General features: G+C 51.5%; 1 protein-coding gene across 2 annotated transcripts in view; it reads right to left on the bottom strand.

The window, feature by feature from the left end:
* LOC105519275 (zinc finger protein 423) overlaps positions 1-17,522 on the bottom strand; it is a 171,714-nt gene that overhangs the window by 17,742 nt on the left and 136,450 nt on the right. For both annotated transcript variants that reach the window (XM_011952586.1, XM_011952587.1), the window contains exons 4-5: positions 16,491-16,622; positions 14,748-14,863 (exon numbers count right to left, since the gene is read on the bottom strand). In XM_011952586.1, coding sequence (XP_011807976.1) covers positions 14,748-14,863; positions 16,491-16,622 — 248 coding nt within the window. The remainder of the gene's footprint in view (positions 1-14,747; positions 14,864-16,490; positions 16,623-17,522) is intronic.

The following is a 17,522-nucleotide window of genomic DNA, read 5'->3' as shown; positions in this document are numbered from 1 at the left end:
AAGATGTTCCAGTATTTTATGTATCACAACAAACAAAAAAAAATGACCAATTAAACTACAGCACATAAATGAGGTATTGCAACTTAACATAAGAGAGGCTCTAAGGAGGAAAGTTGTGTATCTTAAAATACAACCGTCAAACACGGCAACAGCTCCCATATACTGAGCTCCTATGATGCGTCAGAAACTGGGCTCTCTGCTCTTTATATATTATCTTTACTTCTCCCAATTGTTCCCGTTTGACTGATGAAGAAATTGAGGCTCAGAAAAGCAAAGCAACTCGCTACGTCGTCTAGCTGGTAAGAGGCGGCACAAAGATTTTAGCCCAAATGGCCCAGTCCTAGGATGACTACCTCCTTCTCTCTCGCTGTTCCCTGCCACTCCCATCCCTGCTGTCCTGTGGGACACCTAAAGGAGACACCAAACTGAAACCACCACTTTCCCTTGCTCATATTGTAGCCACATAGCGAATCTTAATGCAGCCCCGGACAAGCCCCAGTCCGTCCATGATTGATTCTGTCTAAACTTCAGAAGCAGAACGAGTGGAGCCACGTTCATTATTGACACAGCGAAATTAATTTTCTGCCATCTCCTCCTCCCCATGCCCGGCCCCCAGCACCTCGCCTCTCCTGTGAGCATTGGCGCACGGCTGCTGACGGGTGCTCCTGAAATGCCAACTTGCATTTCTCATCATTAATTTCTTTGTAAATGTCATTAGTAATTGTTCCTGCTTGACCAAAGAGTACAATCCAGGCTTCCGCCCAGAGCATCCTGGTCTCTCGTGGATGGGGGCTAAGACATTCCCATCCATGCCAGACCCCAGCCTCCTCGTGCAGGCAGCCAGTCCCACTCCCAAAAAGTCAGGAACACAGGCTGCTATTTCAAGAAAGTTCTGACACAAATGGAGTTCAGCAACACAAAACATCCTGCCCTTGGTGTTAGGACAATGGTTGCATGTTCAGGCTGCCTGGGTTCAAATCTCATCTCTGCCCAACTATGCCTCAGTCTCCCCATCTGTGAAATGGGGATAACAGCAGCACTGGCTTCATAGGTTTGTCCTCAGAATGGGAAAATCAAGGCAAAAGGATTCCCTTAGTGCCTAGTTGGTAGTGGTGCTACCACCGTCCTTCACCTCCTCCTTGCCTCTTACCACCAGGGCTGCAGGCTCAGCTCTGCCACTTACCAGTTGTGGGACACGACATCAAGTGAGTGGCTTAAACTCACTGTTGAGCCTGTTTCTCCCATCTGTGAAAGAGGGACAGTGATACACGCCAACTCTGCCAATTCCACCCCAGATGTTGCCTCCTCCATATGGCCTTCCTAGGGGACCAGGCACCATGCTCAGTGATCCACAAGCATGATGCTGTATCCCCACAGTAACTCTCCAATAAGGGCACTGGCGGCCCACTGTCCAGGTGATGACAGTGAGTCACCGTGAGGGAGGTCATATGCCCAAGGTCACATTGACAAAGCAACTCTGAGGCCCCCAAACCTCATCTCTGGCGGGTGGACGTTGACTGTGCTCCTTGTCCTTAGAAGGCCCAGGACACAGGACTGAGCCCTTCGCTGCAAAGTAGTAAAAACGAGGCAGTGCTTCCTGAGTGCTGCTGAGCACCTCAAAGCAAGCCATTCTCATGAGTACCTTCTTAGGACCTCACACGAGTGTGTCTCCTTGTCGTAAATGGGTAAACGGAGGCTCCCCATGTGGGCAGAGCTGCCAGGGCGGCAGAGCTATGAGCCCGGGCAGTCTGACAGGAGTGTCTGTGTCTATGTCTGGGGTCACCCCCTCAGGTCCCCAGGCCCCAGGTCTTCCCATCTGAGAGGCTCCCTCTTTGTCTGAGTCAATGCAGGGCAGGGCTTTGCAGGGTGCACACCTCTGTGGATGTGGAGCCAGTGAGGCGCCACTGCTCACAGTGTTGTCACTGTTACTAAGAAACTGAAGGCATGTGGTCCCGGCTGAGACAGCGCCGGGGAGGGGCTCGGCTCGCCGCACACACAATGGCCACCGGCCGGAGGCTCCTGGCAGCTCCCCCGTGCCCATCTGTCGAGATGGCATGGTGCCCTCTAAAGTTGGTTGGCCCCCCGCCCTAGGGCATGAATGACAGGCTCCAATGGGCAGACGGGCAGCCCGAGGCTGATTCCAAGTGCCATCTCTGCCTGGAGCTGGGCCTTGAGGGGAGGCTCCCCAGTCCCCACCTGGGCCTCCACACACTTCATTGCTCAGGCGAGCTGACCCTCAAGGCTCACGAGGGTATCTGAGCACAGCTGGGCACAGACTTCTGTTTCAACACTACCCCTCCAGTGCCTGCTCCTCTCTGCTCCTCTGTGGTGACCAGGGAGAAGCCATTGCTCACCCAGGGCTGTCCAGACCAGCAACAGTATCATGCCTCAGGAGCTGCATGCAGCCTCCATGTCACCCTCTGGAACGCCTGCCTCGCTGGGAGGGGAGGCCCATTCAGAGACCCCTGTGCCCAGAGACCTACCCTTGGCTTCTAAGGGCTTTGAGAGTCGTCTCTGACCCCACTGCCGCAGCCCGCAGGCTGCAAACACAGGCACTCGTCCATGGGCAGCTATGTCTACATAGGGAGCCTCAGTTTACCCATCTATGACAAGGACCTCATGCCTCAGGTCCTAAGAGGCTGCCCACATGAAGGCTTATGGTCAGGTTCCCAGTAAGCACTCAGGAAATGCTGTCTCATTTGTACTACTTTGGGGTGAGGGGCTCAGGCCTGTGCCTTGGGCCTTCTAAGGACAAGGAGTGTTGTCAGTGTCCACCCCAGCCTTCTCCCAAGGCAGACCCCAAAGTGCCAAGATGGCCCCTCAGGAGACACAGCTGCCCCCAGTGGCAGCAGCAGTAATAATCATGTCAATGACAACAGTGATGATGATGATGCCACACCTTGTTAGGCTGGGAACACCCTTGCCCCACTTGACAGTAAATAAACCAAGGCTTAGAGACACAGACCAACTGTGCTTGTTACACAGTAACTTACAGGGAGCAAGGACAAAGCTCAGGCTCCATGGTTCCCCTTAATGTCACGTGGGGGCCCAACTGTGGGGCTCTGTTGTGTGTAGCACTTATGTTGTATTTAGTACATAGTATGAGTGATATGATGCAGCACTATACTATACTATGTACTATACCATATTACATCATATCATATTCCACAAACACATAAGAAATATTCTGTTTGTCCTTATTAGCTTACTTTCCCCTCCCTGCAATGTGAGGAGCTTAGTCTATGCCTCTGTTTGTCTCCAGCACCTGTGCACAGCTGGCACAGATCAGGTGCTCAGTAAACACTTGCGGGCTAGACTGAGCACGTCCACACATGATTGATTGAATGAGTCAATGAACGCATTAACAGAAGGCCCACCACCTCCAGACCACAGGCAGAGCAATGACTACATGGACTGGGGCTCACCTACCTTTGACTCTGAGCCAGACCCAATGCTGGGAGCTTTTCAGTCATCACTGCCTTCAGCTCCCCCAGTACCCAACAAAGAAGGGATCTTCAATAACCCTGGTCTCCTGAAAGCAAGAAAAGGCCAGTGACTTGCTCACGGTCATGGAGCTGCTTGGTGGCAGGACTGGCATCTGAGGCCAGACTGTGAGCTCCACAGCATGGGCACGGCATTGCCACAACATGTGGTCACAGTCAATAGAATTCAGGCTGTGCTGGGCTCTGGTTTGCTGCCCTAGTGGGAAATGCAGGAAGCACAAAGTGATCCTATTGCAAAAGGGCCACAATGACCCTCAGCGATCCTTATATCCTAAGTGCTACAAAGTGCTTTACACACGCGAACTCCATTTTCACAACAACCCGAGGCAGCAGGTCTTACCCCATTTAACAGACGTGGAAACTGAGCCCAGAGAAGAATAACACCTGCAATAGGAAATGATGGGTGGCAGGGCACAGTGGCTCACACCTGTAATCCCAGCACTTTGAGAGGCCGAGGCAAGTGGATCACTTGAGGTCAGGAGTTCGAGACCAGCCTCGCCAACGTGGTGAAACCCCCGTCTCTACTAAAAATACAAAATTAGCCAGGCCTGGTGGTGGGCAACTGTAATCCCAGCTACTCGGGAGGCTGAAACAGGAGAATCACTTGAACCCGGGAGGCGGAGATTGCAGTGAGCCAAGATCGTGTTACTACACACTCCGGCCTGGGTGACAGAGCGAGACACTGTCTCAAAAAAATAAAAAAGAAAATAATGGCGATGGGGAGACCTCGAGGGGTCAGCAGCCAGCCAAACTTTCAGCCCTCCCCAGGCTCCTGGCCTCAAAGTGACTGACTCCAGTGTGAGCAACAGGTTCTCACTCCCTGGAACCACCACTGGGTGTCAGCCAGCAACTTCAGGCCACACCCAGCCAGGCCCTGGTCTCCCAACAGAAGTCAGGTTGACAAGGACTGGGCAATCTCTAAAACAGGAAGGAGGAAGATGCTGCTACTCACAGAAAGCGCAGCCAAAGTCAAATGCTAAGTAATGCGCCTAGAGCACTTTTGATTTTTAATTATTATTAGTTATAATTATCTGGCTGGATCCAACAGCAGCAGTACAAAGAGACAAGGAAACTGGCTTTTTGGTTACTCATCTTATAAGGACCAGGGATTTTAAAAAATGGGCTCCCGGAATCTGTGGGTGTCCCCCTCTTTCTTTTCCTCCTTTCCTGCTTGTGTTCTCTTTCGGACTTTGTAGGAGCTCAAAAAATACGTCAACACATATGGGGAGGGAGGGAGGGAGGGAGAGATGGATGGATGGATGGATGGATGGATGGATGGATGGATGGATGGATGGATGGCAGGCAAAGGGTGCCTTCACTCTCCAAAAACTCACATCAGAGTGGCGAGTTTGGTGTAGACATAGTGACTTACAATCTATATTGGCAAAGGAATCAGGGGGTTAAACCAAGGGCTGGAGAAACCAAAGGAAGGAGAATGAGAGAGGCTTCTCAGGAAAGGAGGCACTGGAGCTGCGCTGATACATTAAGAGAAAGAAAGGGTACTTCCTGCAGGCAGATGGGCAGGTGTACGTGCATCTAGGAAGCCCTGTCTCGATCTCACTGGGTAGGCAATGCAAGGCCAGCCCAGGAGAATGATGCCAGAAGGCAGTGGCCGTCTGTCCTGCTTGCCCCCCTCCAGTACCTCTGCCCTTTTATTCTGTTCCGTGAATACCCCAAATCTGCTTGGGCCTCAGATACTTGGTACTGGCTCTTCCCTCTCCTGGAGGATCCCCCAGCTCTTCCCCACACTGGCTCTGCAACCTTCAGGATTCGGCTGAAATGCCAGCCTTTCCTGACCTCCCAACACACACACACACACACACACACACACACACACACACACACACACACACAGAGACAGACACACATGCGCGCATACACACACGCACATACACACACCACTCTCCATCACAGTACACCGTTTCATTGTCTTCAGAACTCACACTCTGAAATCCCCTAGTTCATATATTTACTGACTTATCATGTCAGCTCCATGAAAATAGAAACCCTGTCTCCTTGTTTCCAGCTCTGTCTCAGGCCCCTGAGGTGGCGCTGGGAGTAGGTACTCAGTAAATGGAATCAGGGCAAGGGCCGAATCAAATGTTCTCAAGGGCTAGGAAGGAAGGGTCCCAAGGGAGCTGAGATCCCGCTCCTGTCTCAGAGAGCCCTCCCTCTGGCTGGGTACCAGGACCCAGCCTGGCAGAGCCCGGCTCACCCCATTGGAAGGGCTCCGGGTTGCTTGTTAGAATACCTAGCTCTGCTTTTAATCAATTGTAATCATTTAGCTGGGAGCAGCATGATTAGGCACATACAAGCAAACAGCGTGAGCTAATCCTTTAAATGCGCCCGCTCAACGCTGGGCTGGCCGCTTTGCCACCACGGGCCTGGCTCACAGAATCGCTTCCTGCAGCCCCTGGCTTTGTCAATGAGGGAGTCAAAATTCCAGGGCGTGGTGCTGGTCCAACACCCCAAAACTGGCTTCATCAAGGACAGGTGCGTGTGTGCGTGCACACAAACACGCGCTGTGAACTCTGACGTGCCCTGGCAGGCAGTGCCCAGCAGCTCTGAGATCCCAGAAGTTCTGTGTCTAAAAAGACGTCTCTCTAGTTCAAGTTCTATTCCCCCATGATAGGACCAAGCAAGTCACAAAGGGGAGGAAGGTGGCAGCACCAGGAGTCTGAGGTCTTAGGAAGTCCCTGTCTCCATGATGACAACGAATCCTTCCTCTCCCCAAGCCCAGCCTAAGCCAAACCCATCCTGATGCTCATTTGCAAGCAACAGGGTTTGCACGGTCCTGGCCTCGAGCTGCAGCCCGGCAAATGTGGCCGTGCACATCCCTGGCCCCGTGCGCGCAGGCCCCGTGGTGTTCCCACCTGGGCTCACCCAGGAGCAATTTTTTTTGCATCCCCTGTTACTGCTACTTGTGCTACCTGCTTGGCCCAACTACTAAAATAGTTTCTGGGTCCCCCGACAACGAAAGCTTTTTATAGTTCAGCACTGCAGGCCTCATTTAAATCTATTAGCTCATATAAATGGCAATTTATTTAAACTTTGGAGGGTTTCTGTTTGCCTTGGTGGCAAAGACAATTCAGTTTTATGTGTGGCTCTGCCATTTGCAAATGACCCTGGGCAAACTGCTTAACTTCTCAGAGCCTTAGTTTCTGTATCTGTAAAGGGGGATAAGAGTACCTTGTTTATAGGGCTGTGCTGACACAATCCATGCAAAGTGCTTAGAACGAGCCTGGCCCACAGCACAGACCTAGGGTCCAGGGGTGAAGGCTGTGAGAGTTGACTCTTGTACAATTTCAGGGGAGCTTGTCCACTGTCTAAGGCCAGCCCTGTATGGCTGGTAAGCCGCACATGACCCTCATGCATGCATCCCCGCAGTGAGGATGAAGAGCAGGAAGCAGCAAGGCTGTCAGGATGGGGAGATGGAGGCACCATCCGTGCCCAGTGTCTGTGGGCACAGAGGTGCCCATGGAGATGCAGAGACAGCTGGGCTGGTGGGCAGAGGCTGCCCCTCCCCTCAGGTTGGCTAACCGCTGGCATGGGGCCGATAGGGCCCCAGGCCTTCATCTGCTGAGGCCTGAGGCTGGGAACGCAAGGCCAACGGCTCTGACATTTGCAGGCTGTCTTGCACCCCCAGTCAAATCTACATACCACCCTTCACGGTGCCCGGACATGGCTCAGAAATAGAGGGTCCTAAGAAAAGAGCCCCGGCCAAAGGCGCTCAGAGAAGTAGAGGAAGGGGCACCCGAAGCCCCGGCCCTCTGACCCCCATTCCATGCCCTTTATGCCCCGCCTCACTGCCCTGGGCACCTGGCTCCTCCCCATGCCCCAGTGTGGGGTCTCCTGTGCCCACAGCCCTGAGGCTTGGTGGGATACCACACAAGGAAGGACTTAGAGTCTCACTTCGTTCAAACTCAGGCCAGAAATCATGAAAGCAGAGCAAACTCCAAGGGGAGGGAACCCCCAAAGCCATCTGATCCTCAAACTGCCCAGACGTCAACGTCAGTAATAACAGGCAGCGTTTGCTCTGTGCTCTGTGTGCCAGCCACTGTGCCTAGGGCTTTTTGCAGCTGAACTCTTAAGTAGGAACTACTCACACCCCTGCCTTCCAGATAAGGAAACTGAGGCTTACAGCTGGTGCATGACAGAGCAAGGTTTTAAATACGGAGCTGCCCTCACAAAGACCCGGCCACTCCCTGCTTCACTCTTGGCAGCATTCCAGACACCATGCATTGTTTGTGCACTTCTACCAACAGGGACCTCAGCACTTTCCATTTCTAGACAGTTTTCCCACATACTGCAAATGCGCAGTGTCCATCTAGGTCATACACTCCTTCCCTGGACAGCACCCTGAACTTGCTGGTTTATATTGCATGGCCCTACCCCCGGCCACAGCTCACTGGAGCAGGGTGGACAGCGGACCAGGCTCACCTACCAGATTCCCCTTTCCAGGGATCTAGCACCTGTTGCCTGAGGGCTGGCTGCCACCACTGTCACTATCTCTGGGGTTTCCTGGGTGTTCCTTCTGGCTACCCATGTCACCAATCCTCACACTAAATCCTCTCTGTTGAGCTACCTAGGGTGTCTGTCTTAGCAGAATTGACAGGAGCTGTGGAACCTTGACCATCTTCCTCCTTGTGCAGAGGAGTCCAGAAAGGCAGGCTGTAGAGAGAACAATAAGAGCCAGAAAGAGGCAGAAGGCAGGGACCAGGCAGTCTTAGAGAAGACAGAGTGTTGCTGCCTTATTTAAGTGACACTTGGCTCTGGGAACAGGGCTGCCAAAAACCCAACACTGCTTCCTGCTCTTGGCATCCAAAATCCATCCATGTCCCTACAGCTTAATTTCCCTTCTAACTTGAGCCAACTCCAGAGAGTGATGCCTAAGCCATGACTATCGAAGACCAAAACCCCTGTCCTGAGTTGGTGCCCACTGCCAAAATTCTTGGGACCACCTGAAGCAATGAGAACCCCTCCAGGACCCAGAGTTCTTAAAATGCTCGAAGACAACTGTCCCTGCATTTCTTCTGCAATCCATCCAAGTCTTCTCCTGGTTAAACAGACACAGGACAGATTCCTCGAGGTCAGACTGGATCCCCTACTGCCTGGGTTTTCAGCATGTGGGGTGAGCGTGGGCAAGTGTATATGTGGGCGGGGTACAGGTATATGGACCAACCTTAGTCTCCCCTATTTTTTTCTTTTTTTCACGCTTTCGGTCATAGGATTTATTTCGTTTTGTGAAATTGAAAGCTTTAAGCTATAACAAAATGAGAGAAAACTTCTTTTTTTTCATTGTTAGATCAGGCCAGTTAATGGTGAGTTTCTTGGTAATATCCTTTCTCCACCCTGTGGCTTCGATGTTATCACTCGGGCTACTTCAACTCTGTGACTGGTTGTTGTTATTACTGCTGTCTTCTGAGATAGATCTGCTGCTTACTGTTCCCGCTTTGCTCCAAAATCTCTTCATTTTATTCCATTTAAGACTAACAATAGCAATTAAAATGAGCAAAGGTAAAAAAAATGTAGAAGCTGAGGAAAAGACCATTGTTTTTAGGAGCAGCACATCGTTTTGGAAACAAGGGTACACTGTTTTCTACCATAAGCCAAAATCCATCATCAATACTTCCTCCTGGTGATGATATCACCAGCTCACAATCTGGAGGAGCATAACCAGGATCACACTGACAATGGAAAAGTTCATTGCAAGCCCCATTCTCTCCGCAATTTGTGTTATGTCTTGTTATATTTATGTCACTAAGATATTTGCATCCTCAGAATCTACATACCCTGTGTTGACCACATGCAGTTATAGCTTCTGCATAGATCCCCCATTGTTTTGAACCATTTCTTGCATATGCAGACACACACACATGACCCTCAAGGTAACTATATTGTATATCAAAGTCTGTCACTGGTACTGGTTCTGAATGTGTCCAGTGATAAACGATCTTTCCACAAAGAATATCATAAAAATGACAATGAGAACCACAGTTTCCAAATTTGTCATTCAGAAAATTCACTTTTTCTGTACACAGAACACTAGCAGACTTATAAAATTTTCCAAATAACTGTGCACGCTGTCTATCCCTATCTCTGCACACTCCTATAAAGCAATATCTAGTCGTATTACTGCCGTATTCTATATCAGCAGCTTTCACATCAGGTACACAAAACTCAGATGTTCCATTGCAAAAAAAAAAAAAGTCTCCCCTATTTCCTTTTCTTCCCCTCAACTCCGACCTGCAGCCACTGACAACTACTGGTCTGTTTTCTATTGTGATATATTTTTGCCTTTTTCCAGAATGTCATGTCAGTAAAACCATACATCATGGAACCTTTTGAGTCTGGCTTTTGTCATGTGGCATTAGAGATTTATCCATGGGGCCAGGGACAGTGGCTCACGCCTGTAATTCCAACACTCTGGGAAGCCAAGGCGTGAGGACTGCTTGAGCTCAGGAGTTTGAGACCAGCCTGGGCAATATCGTGAGACCCCATCTCTAAAAATAAAACTTAAAGTTAAAAAAGTATCTGGGTGTGGTGGTGTGTACCTACAGTCCCAGCTACTCAGGAAGCTGAGGTGAAAGGATGACAGGAGCCCTGGAGGTTGAGGCTGCAGTGAGCCGTGATCACACTCCTGCACTCCAGCCTGGGTGACAGGGCCAGACTCTGTCACTGAAAAAAAAAACAACAACAACAATAACAAAAAACAAGATTCATTCACATTGTTACATGTATCTGCAGTTGCTTTTTACTGCTGAGAATGCACACATGACCTGTATGAATGTAACACATGACCCCATCTGTTACCCATCCTCCAAATAAGGGACAACGAGGGGGCCTCCGGTTTGGAGCCATGACAAAGCTGCTATCATCATTCATGTAGAGGTATTGGTGTGAGTGTAAATTTTCCTTTTTCTTGGGTAAACACTAAGAGTGGGATTACTGGGTCTCATGGTAAATGAACGTTCATAAGAAACTGACAAATATTTTATCCCATGGCCATACCATCTCGCACTGCCACCGGTAATTTGTGAGAGTTCCGATCCCATCCTCACCAACTCTCAGCATTGTAAGTTTTTCGTTTATGTGGGTGGCATTGGGCTATGCTTTTCACTTGCCCTTCCCTAATGACTAATGATGTTCATTTTCTTTGGTGAGACATCTGCCAGAAGATTTTTACTCTTTTTTTAGTTGCTCTGTGTCCCCTCTCATTATGGAGTTTTGAGAGTTCCTTATATAGTCTGGATACAAGTGCTTTATTCGATAGGTGATTTGCAAATATTTTTGCCCAATCTGTGACTTTTCATTCTCTTAACCACGTCTTTCAAAAGCAAACTTCTTACATTTTGATTCAGGGTGTAAATCAGATAATATCTGTCCTCTGCTTGGTTTCCCATCACGATAGAGATAAAATCCAAAGTCCTTCACTGTCCTGAAAACCTTGCCATGATCTGGGCTCCACTGCCTCTGCCCCAATTCACTGTGCTTCAGCTGCACTCTGCCTTCTGTCATCCTAGCCCTGGCAGCCAATGGCCACAGGGCCTTTGCACTCACAGCTCTCTTCCACACAATCCTGCCTTCATGCCATCGGGCCTCAGCTTGCATGCCACCTCCTCAGGGAGGCCTTCCCTGACCGCACTTACCAAGGAATGTCAGACTTCAATCCCCCAGCATGCTCTAGCCCATTATCTGGTTTCATTTTTTTCATGTCATTGGCTCTTACTGGAAAGTGCTCATCAATCTCCTAGAATGGGGACCCCATGGGTATTTCTTCATCTTTTTGCCACTGTTTTCTTAGGTGCTAGAAACAGGGCCTGGCACATCATGGGACCTCCACATACTTGCTTCAAACAAATGAATAGGAAAGCTAGTTCCCTCTCATGTTCCTAATCATTCTATTGTAAATTTGCAAGAGTTTGTCCAAACTCCTTTGAATTAATCTCAGTCTTTTGGGCAGAGCTCTCCGAACTTGGAATCAAAGAGGACTCTCACCTCCCTCATACTGGCAACCGTGCTCCTGTTAAAGCTTCCTAAGAAAACACTACGTTTGGAGGGAGACATGTCAATGTTGACAGAGACTAAGCCTGTTGTGATTTAATTCTACCTCCTGTACTTCTATTCCTGCAGCAGCACTTCCTGGTCCTGCAGTGAGCTCAATCCTAAGCCTGGAATCTTCTCAAGACCTCTCAGCCCATAGTCCCTTGTGCCTGCAAATACCAGGTTCCCAGAATTTCTGTGCATGACCTCAAACTAAACATGGCCACAAGAAACCAGCAAGGGTAGAACTCTAGCTGGCCTTGCCTCTCACTGCCCCACTCAAACCCCCAGCTCGTTCCAAGAAACAGCACACTTGCCTGTTCCACCCAACCAGGGCTTTCCAGCTCCAGCTTCTGTGTAGGGACAACGAACACTCCAATGCCTGAAAAACCCTCCTCTCAAAAAACCAGAAAATTACTATTCAAGTTACTTAACGAGAGCTATTATTTGCATAGATTTGGCATTGCCACAACACTTCCATATTTAAACAGTCTATAATTAAAATCATTAATTGCAGAAAATAGTGACTCGTTAAGGTTGTAATTTAGCGGTTTCTCAGTATTTGAGGATCTGACTTAAAGGTTAATGGGATGACCCAGGAAACCACCAGCTGACATGAACCATTCTCAGGTGAAGTGTGGCCCACAGCTCAAGATAGGTGGGATCGAAGCGAGATCCAGATTGAAAGCAGCAGCTTCCCACCACCTCTGTGCTTATGAGCTAGGTGCCCAGTCTGGTGACGCTGATGAAGCTCAAAAACGTCAGGATGGGAAACCTTCTCTGGGAATAAACTTAAGGCTAACAGAGAAGAGACCTCTTGGCATTTGGGACAATACAGGGGAGCCAGGCAGGAGATGAGCAAGCCCGAAGCGTAAATAAATCGTAGTTTATATGCACTAATGGGTTTAAAAGAGGCCTGACCTGTTGGACTATAGAAAGCTTCCTCTCTCAGGGGACCCAGGCCTATTTTGATAGCTGAGCCATGCAGGTAAGGCAGCTAGGATAAGGCGGCTGCATGGACTGCACTTGGGAGAAGGTGCACATCCAGCACACGAGCAGGGAGGCTTCCTGGATGGCACCAACACCCCATACATCCTAAGCACAGAGACATCGGCTCAGTTTGTGGATCAATGGGGAGACAGCAGTGGCATGGTCACGTTCACTAGCTCAGTGGTGGCCTTTTAGAAGTGGAACCCACTCTCTGGGCCGGGTCTGTATAATTGGTTTCATAACTCTGTCCCACACTGTGACAATGGGATAAAGGCCTCATGTACAATACACATATTTATGAGCACCCTAAGCACGAAAAGAAACAGGCTTTCCGCCACACCAGCTGGATGCTCCTCGGGGCCAGCCCTGAGCTCAGCCTGCCCAGCCCTGGCATGGCGCCAGCCTATGGAAACAGGACTTGACCATCGAATGGTGAATCCCGCCGGCCCCTACATCCTCCAAGGGCCTGTTTGCATGTCCTCCAGGCAACAGCCACCAACAGCTGTGCAGACAGGCAGGCCCAGGCCTGGCAGTGTGGGTGGGCCGCAGCACAGTAAGAAGGGGGGCCCCTACAACAGGCCACAGCTGTGCCCCTCTAACCCCAGAGACGGGGGCACCACTGTGGTCATTCAAGTGACTCTGCACAGGGTGAGCGGCCCCAGCCTTGTAACCTGGGTGGCTTGGAGACTGCTGCATGCAGGTGCAGCAGTGGCATGGGGATGAGGGAGGGTGCTGCTGGGTGTGGGGGGTCTGTCCTGGGGGGCCAAACTGGTGTGTGTGAGTCCTTAGGGCTCTCTTCTCCTTCCAGGCAGAGGGTGGAATTCCCTGCCTCACCCACTTTGAAGGTGGGCATGCCCGCGGGGATTACTCTAGTCAATCCAGTGTGAGAGAAGGTGGCATGCATCATTTCTGAGGGGAAACTTGAAGAGCTGGTGCAGAAGTCACCATCTCCCTCTTCTCCCTGCCTCAGTGACTACGGAAACGGGGATGCACATGGACCCTCCGTGGGCCCAGGTCACTGAGTAATATCATGAACAGAGTCCCTTCCCCATCACCTGCTTGGATATGTCATGGGCAACAAATAAACCTTTTGTTGTGGACGAAGAGACCAAGAGGACGTTTATTATTGCAGCCTAACCTACCCGTATCCTTCCCGACGGGCCCATTCTTGGTACGCGACATTTCGGCATGTCCGTCTGTGTGTATGTGTGATCTATCTGTGGACATGAGTGTGGTCCTTCTTTTGGGGGTGCAGTGTTGTGCTGTGCTGCATGTGTGTGGTATTCCTCAGTGTGGGTGCTGTGTTACTCTTTGTAAGTGACATCTCTGGGCATATGCACTGTGATAGGAACTGTGTGTATGCACCTTCCCTTTGTGTGTGTGATGCTATAGTCCAGGTACAGTGAATGTGAGATTTTTCTCTGTGTGTGTGCTGTATTTCTGGTGGGCATGTGATCTCTCCAGTGTTACAAGAATATTTTGCAAAATCCAGTGGGAGAGAAAGCAGTTTCACTTGGGCACAGATCTTGCTCCTTGGAAAAACCAGTAACAGGTGAGAAGGGGCCCCATGGGATTCCAAGGGAGGCAGCTGCGAATGCCTGGGAAGACCGTCGCAGCAGCTTCCTTTCCCAAGGTCTTCTCAGCTACCACAGGCTGGGGATGAGGATGTAAGGAAGCTGGCTGAGGCCCCTGTCCCTTGCCTGAGGGCCACATTGGTCTCAGGACCTCTGGTGACTACCTCCAATTTGGGGCAATTGGGCACCACTACTCTTACTTTTCTGGCTTTTCTGGGCAAAGCTGGAGGCTCCAAAGCCCCAGACCTAACTCCTGTCCCCACACAGCCCCAGCACCCAGCCACAGAGACATCACGGGCTACTAGCCACAGAACCAAACTCAGTCAAATATCACTTTACAATAGAGGTAGGGAAATGGAATCCCCAAGAGCAGACAGGACTTGCTACGAAACACCTCAAATGTAAGCTTCTGACTCCTGCTCTGGGCTTAGCCGGTGGCAGTTGGTTCTTTTGAGAACGCTGGGCTGGCAGAGGCCAGGGGGCTGACACTCCATGCCTGCCAGCCAGGAGGTCAGTCCCTGATTGCAGACCTGCCAGCATAAGACGCCACCATCTTGCCTTAACCCTGAGACCCTCGGTGCTGACAGGGGAACCGAGGACCATCAGGCGGCGTGGTGCAGCGGATGTGGGCACCCACCTGCAGCTCAGTCTGGAAGAAGAACTTCTGAGGGCACTGCGAGCAGTCGTAGATCTTGTCCTCCTGCCCGTGCACGGCAAAGATGTGCTGCTGCAACTTGTTGGCCTGGACAAAGACTAGACACAGACACGGCCGTCAGGGCCAAGCTCAGGACACCAGCCCAGTGTCCTCTTGTGGCAGCTGCCCCCACAACACTCGCAGGCAGGGATCACTGTGGTGTAGGCACAGTCAGCCAAATAGTGGGCTACTGGGAGCATTCTAGCACCTACTAGAGGAGGCTCGAGTTAGATAAGCTGAGCTCTGGTACTTAGTGGCTGTGCAACCTTGGGTAAGTCACTTAACCTCTCTGGGCTCCATTTCCTCACTCAAAAAATGAAGATTATAGTATGTCCCTGGCTGGAGGCTGGGAGGATCAAATGGGTTAATGCTGATAAAGTGCTTAAAAGATGGCCTGCCACAGACAAATGAATGCTGTCCTCCTCATCCCTGTCATCAACAACCAGACACCTATGGGGCGAGCTCCTTGAACCTCTCCCAGGCCTGTAGGACAGGTGCTATTATCCCCATTTTATACAAGAGAAAACTGAAGTGCCAGGAATGTTAAATGGCTTGTCCAAGGTCCCACCACTAGCAAGTGGCAGAGCCTAGACTTGAATTAAATAAGCTCAGCACAGGGTCTTGTACAAGAAGTTGCTCAACCAACACAAATTCCTATTTTTATTGTTGTCAGCATCCTTGGGCCCCCACACAGAGGCCCCCGTGTCCTGGGTCGGCAGACGGGCAGCTGGGGCCCCTCCGTGCCAGCCTCAGAGTGTGACAGTGACAGATGGGTGGGGGCTCCTGAGATGAGGGGGAAGAAGGTATCAGGGTGCTCAGGGACTCTTGGGAGCCCCAGGGGTGTGTGTTTGGGGGATTTGCCCCAGATTGGACACCCCTGGGCCTGGCATGGAGCAGGTCTAGCCCCGGCTTCCCGGTGGCAGGAGTCCCGAGGTGGCCCCGGCCCTGGGCGCACACAGGAGGCAGCCCAGAGCAGCTGTGTGTCTGGGAGGTGAGCACTTCTGAGATACCCTCCCGCCAGGCGTCCTCCCCAGGGTGGGCTTCCTGCCGTGGCAGACAGCAGATGTCGGGGGAGGCAGGGAAGGACAGGCTCTCCCACGCACACCGGCTGCCATCTGGGCAGCAGGAGGGGGCCGGCAGAGCCCCTGAGACTTGCCTCGGGCTGGGACAGCCATTTGCCTGGGCCGGCAGCCAGTCCGGGGGCTGGAGACTTGGCCGGCAGAGCTGCCCTTGACCCCTGCATCCTGGAGAACGGATGGGAGCTAGGTAGGCCAGGGAAGAGGGGGAACCAGGAGTATGTGAAGCTGGGAGCTCCAGCAGTGCTGAATAGAGCTCAAGGCTCAGGGAGACAAACACAGGGCCTGGGAGGTGAAAACTGCAGCAGAGGGTTGAGGCTGGGTTGGACAAAGGGCTTCTAGCCGCTGTGTGCAGAGGGCGAGGAGAGGGTGCCAACCAGCCTGCTGATGAGGAGAGGCTAGAGAGCACTGAAGGAAGGCTTGTGTCAGCTCTGAACTGAGGGACGTGGGGCAAAGGGCCGTTAATCCCTCAGGGTATCCCCCATGGAGTCCTGGACTATAACAGGCCTACCAAGGAAAGAGGAAGAGCACACGCTGGGATCCCGCAACAACAGGGCAGGGCTCCTGCGTCCATCTCTCTCCCCCGAGGGGCACACGCTGGGTACCTTACCTGTGAAACACACAGGGCATTTGAAGGTGCCGCCCATGCCCTCGAAGCTGTGCTCAATGAGGTGACAGAGGAGCTTGGCCGGGGAGTCGAACATCTGGTTGCACAGCTTACACTCGTGGTTGATGCCTTCCTCTGAAAGGAAAACCCGTGACCAGTCAGTGACCAGGATGCCATGTCCCCCAGACAGGTGCCCACAAGGCCTTCCATAGACCCCAGGGCTAATCCCCCTCCAATCCCCAGCACCAGGCTTGGTGAGGGGACCGCAGACACCAAGACTTATCCTGGCTCCACATGGCCTCACCCCTAGAGGCTTACAGACCCCAGAGGACCGGCTCCAAATATCTGGCCCTTGGAGGTGCCATTTGCTGTGGTTTCTCCCGCTGATCAAGCAGCCAGGTGTGCAGGCCATGGTCAACAGCTTTAGTCCCAAGACTGGGTCACTGTGCAGAGGCACCCAACTTGAGGTACCAGATGGAGAAGGTGGTCCAACCAGGATTTTAAAAATTCCAATCAAATATTTATTGAGCATGTACTACGTGCCAGGAACTTTGCTCTAAGGATTCTTTAGGCAACTAAACAAATCATGTCTCTGCCCCCATTCCGGTGGTGGGGTAGACAGATGATAAACAAAACCATCAGCACATAATGCAGTGTCAGGAGGTGATGTGAATACATGGTGAGAGCACTCTAGGAGATGGGTGGGGGCAGGGCCCTGAAGTGGGTCCATGCCGTGCTGGGCGGGCTTAAAGTCCAGCATGGGAACAGAGTGCCTGAGCTCGGAGGGCCAGGAGTGAGGTCAGAGAGGCCACAGGGATGCACAAGAAGGGTCTTGTCAGCCCCGGAGGACTTTGGAATTTTACTTCGAGAGTGACGGGCAGCACGGAAGATACTGCACCAAACGCTCTTTTTATCTGCTTTTCTTTTAAACAAATGGTCTATGCAGTGGATGATGGACAATGGGCAAACTCGCCATCCCGCTTCAGACCAGAACACAGCTCCTCCATCTCCCCACCTGGGAGCCGCTGAGACCCC

The sequence above is a fragment of the Colobus angolensis genome, unplaced genomic scaffold (assembly GCF_000951035.1).
Source record: "Colobus angolensis palliatus isolate OR3802 unplaced genomic scaffold, Cang.pa_1.0 Scaffold343, whole genome shotgun sequence".
Lineage (NCBI taxonomy): Eukaryota > Metazoa > Chordata > Mammalia > Primates > Cercopithecidae > Colobus > Colobus angolensis.
Note: the sequence above shows the minus strand (reverse complement) of the source record. Positions and strands in the feature narration are given on the sequence as shown.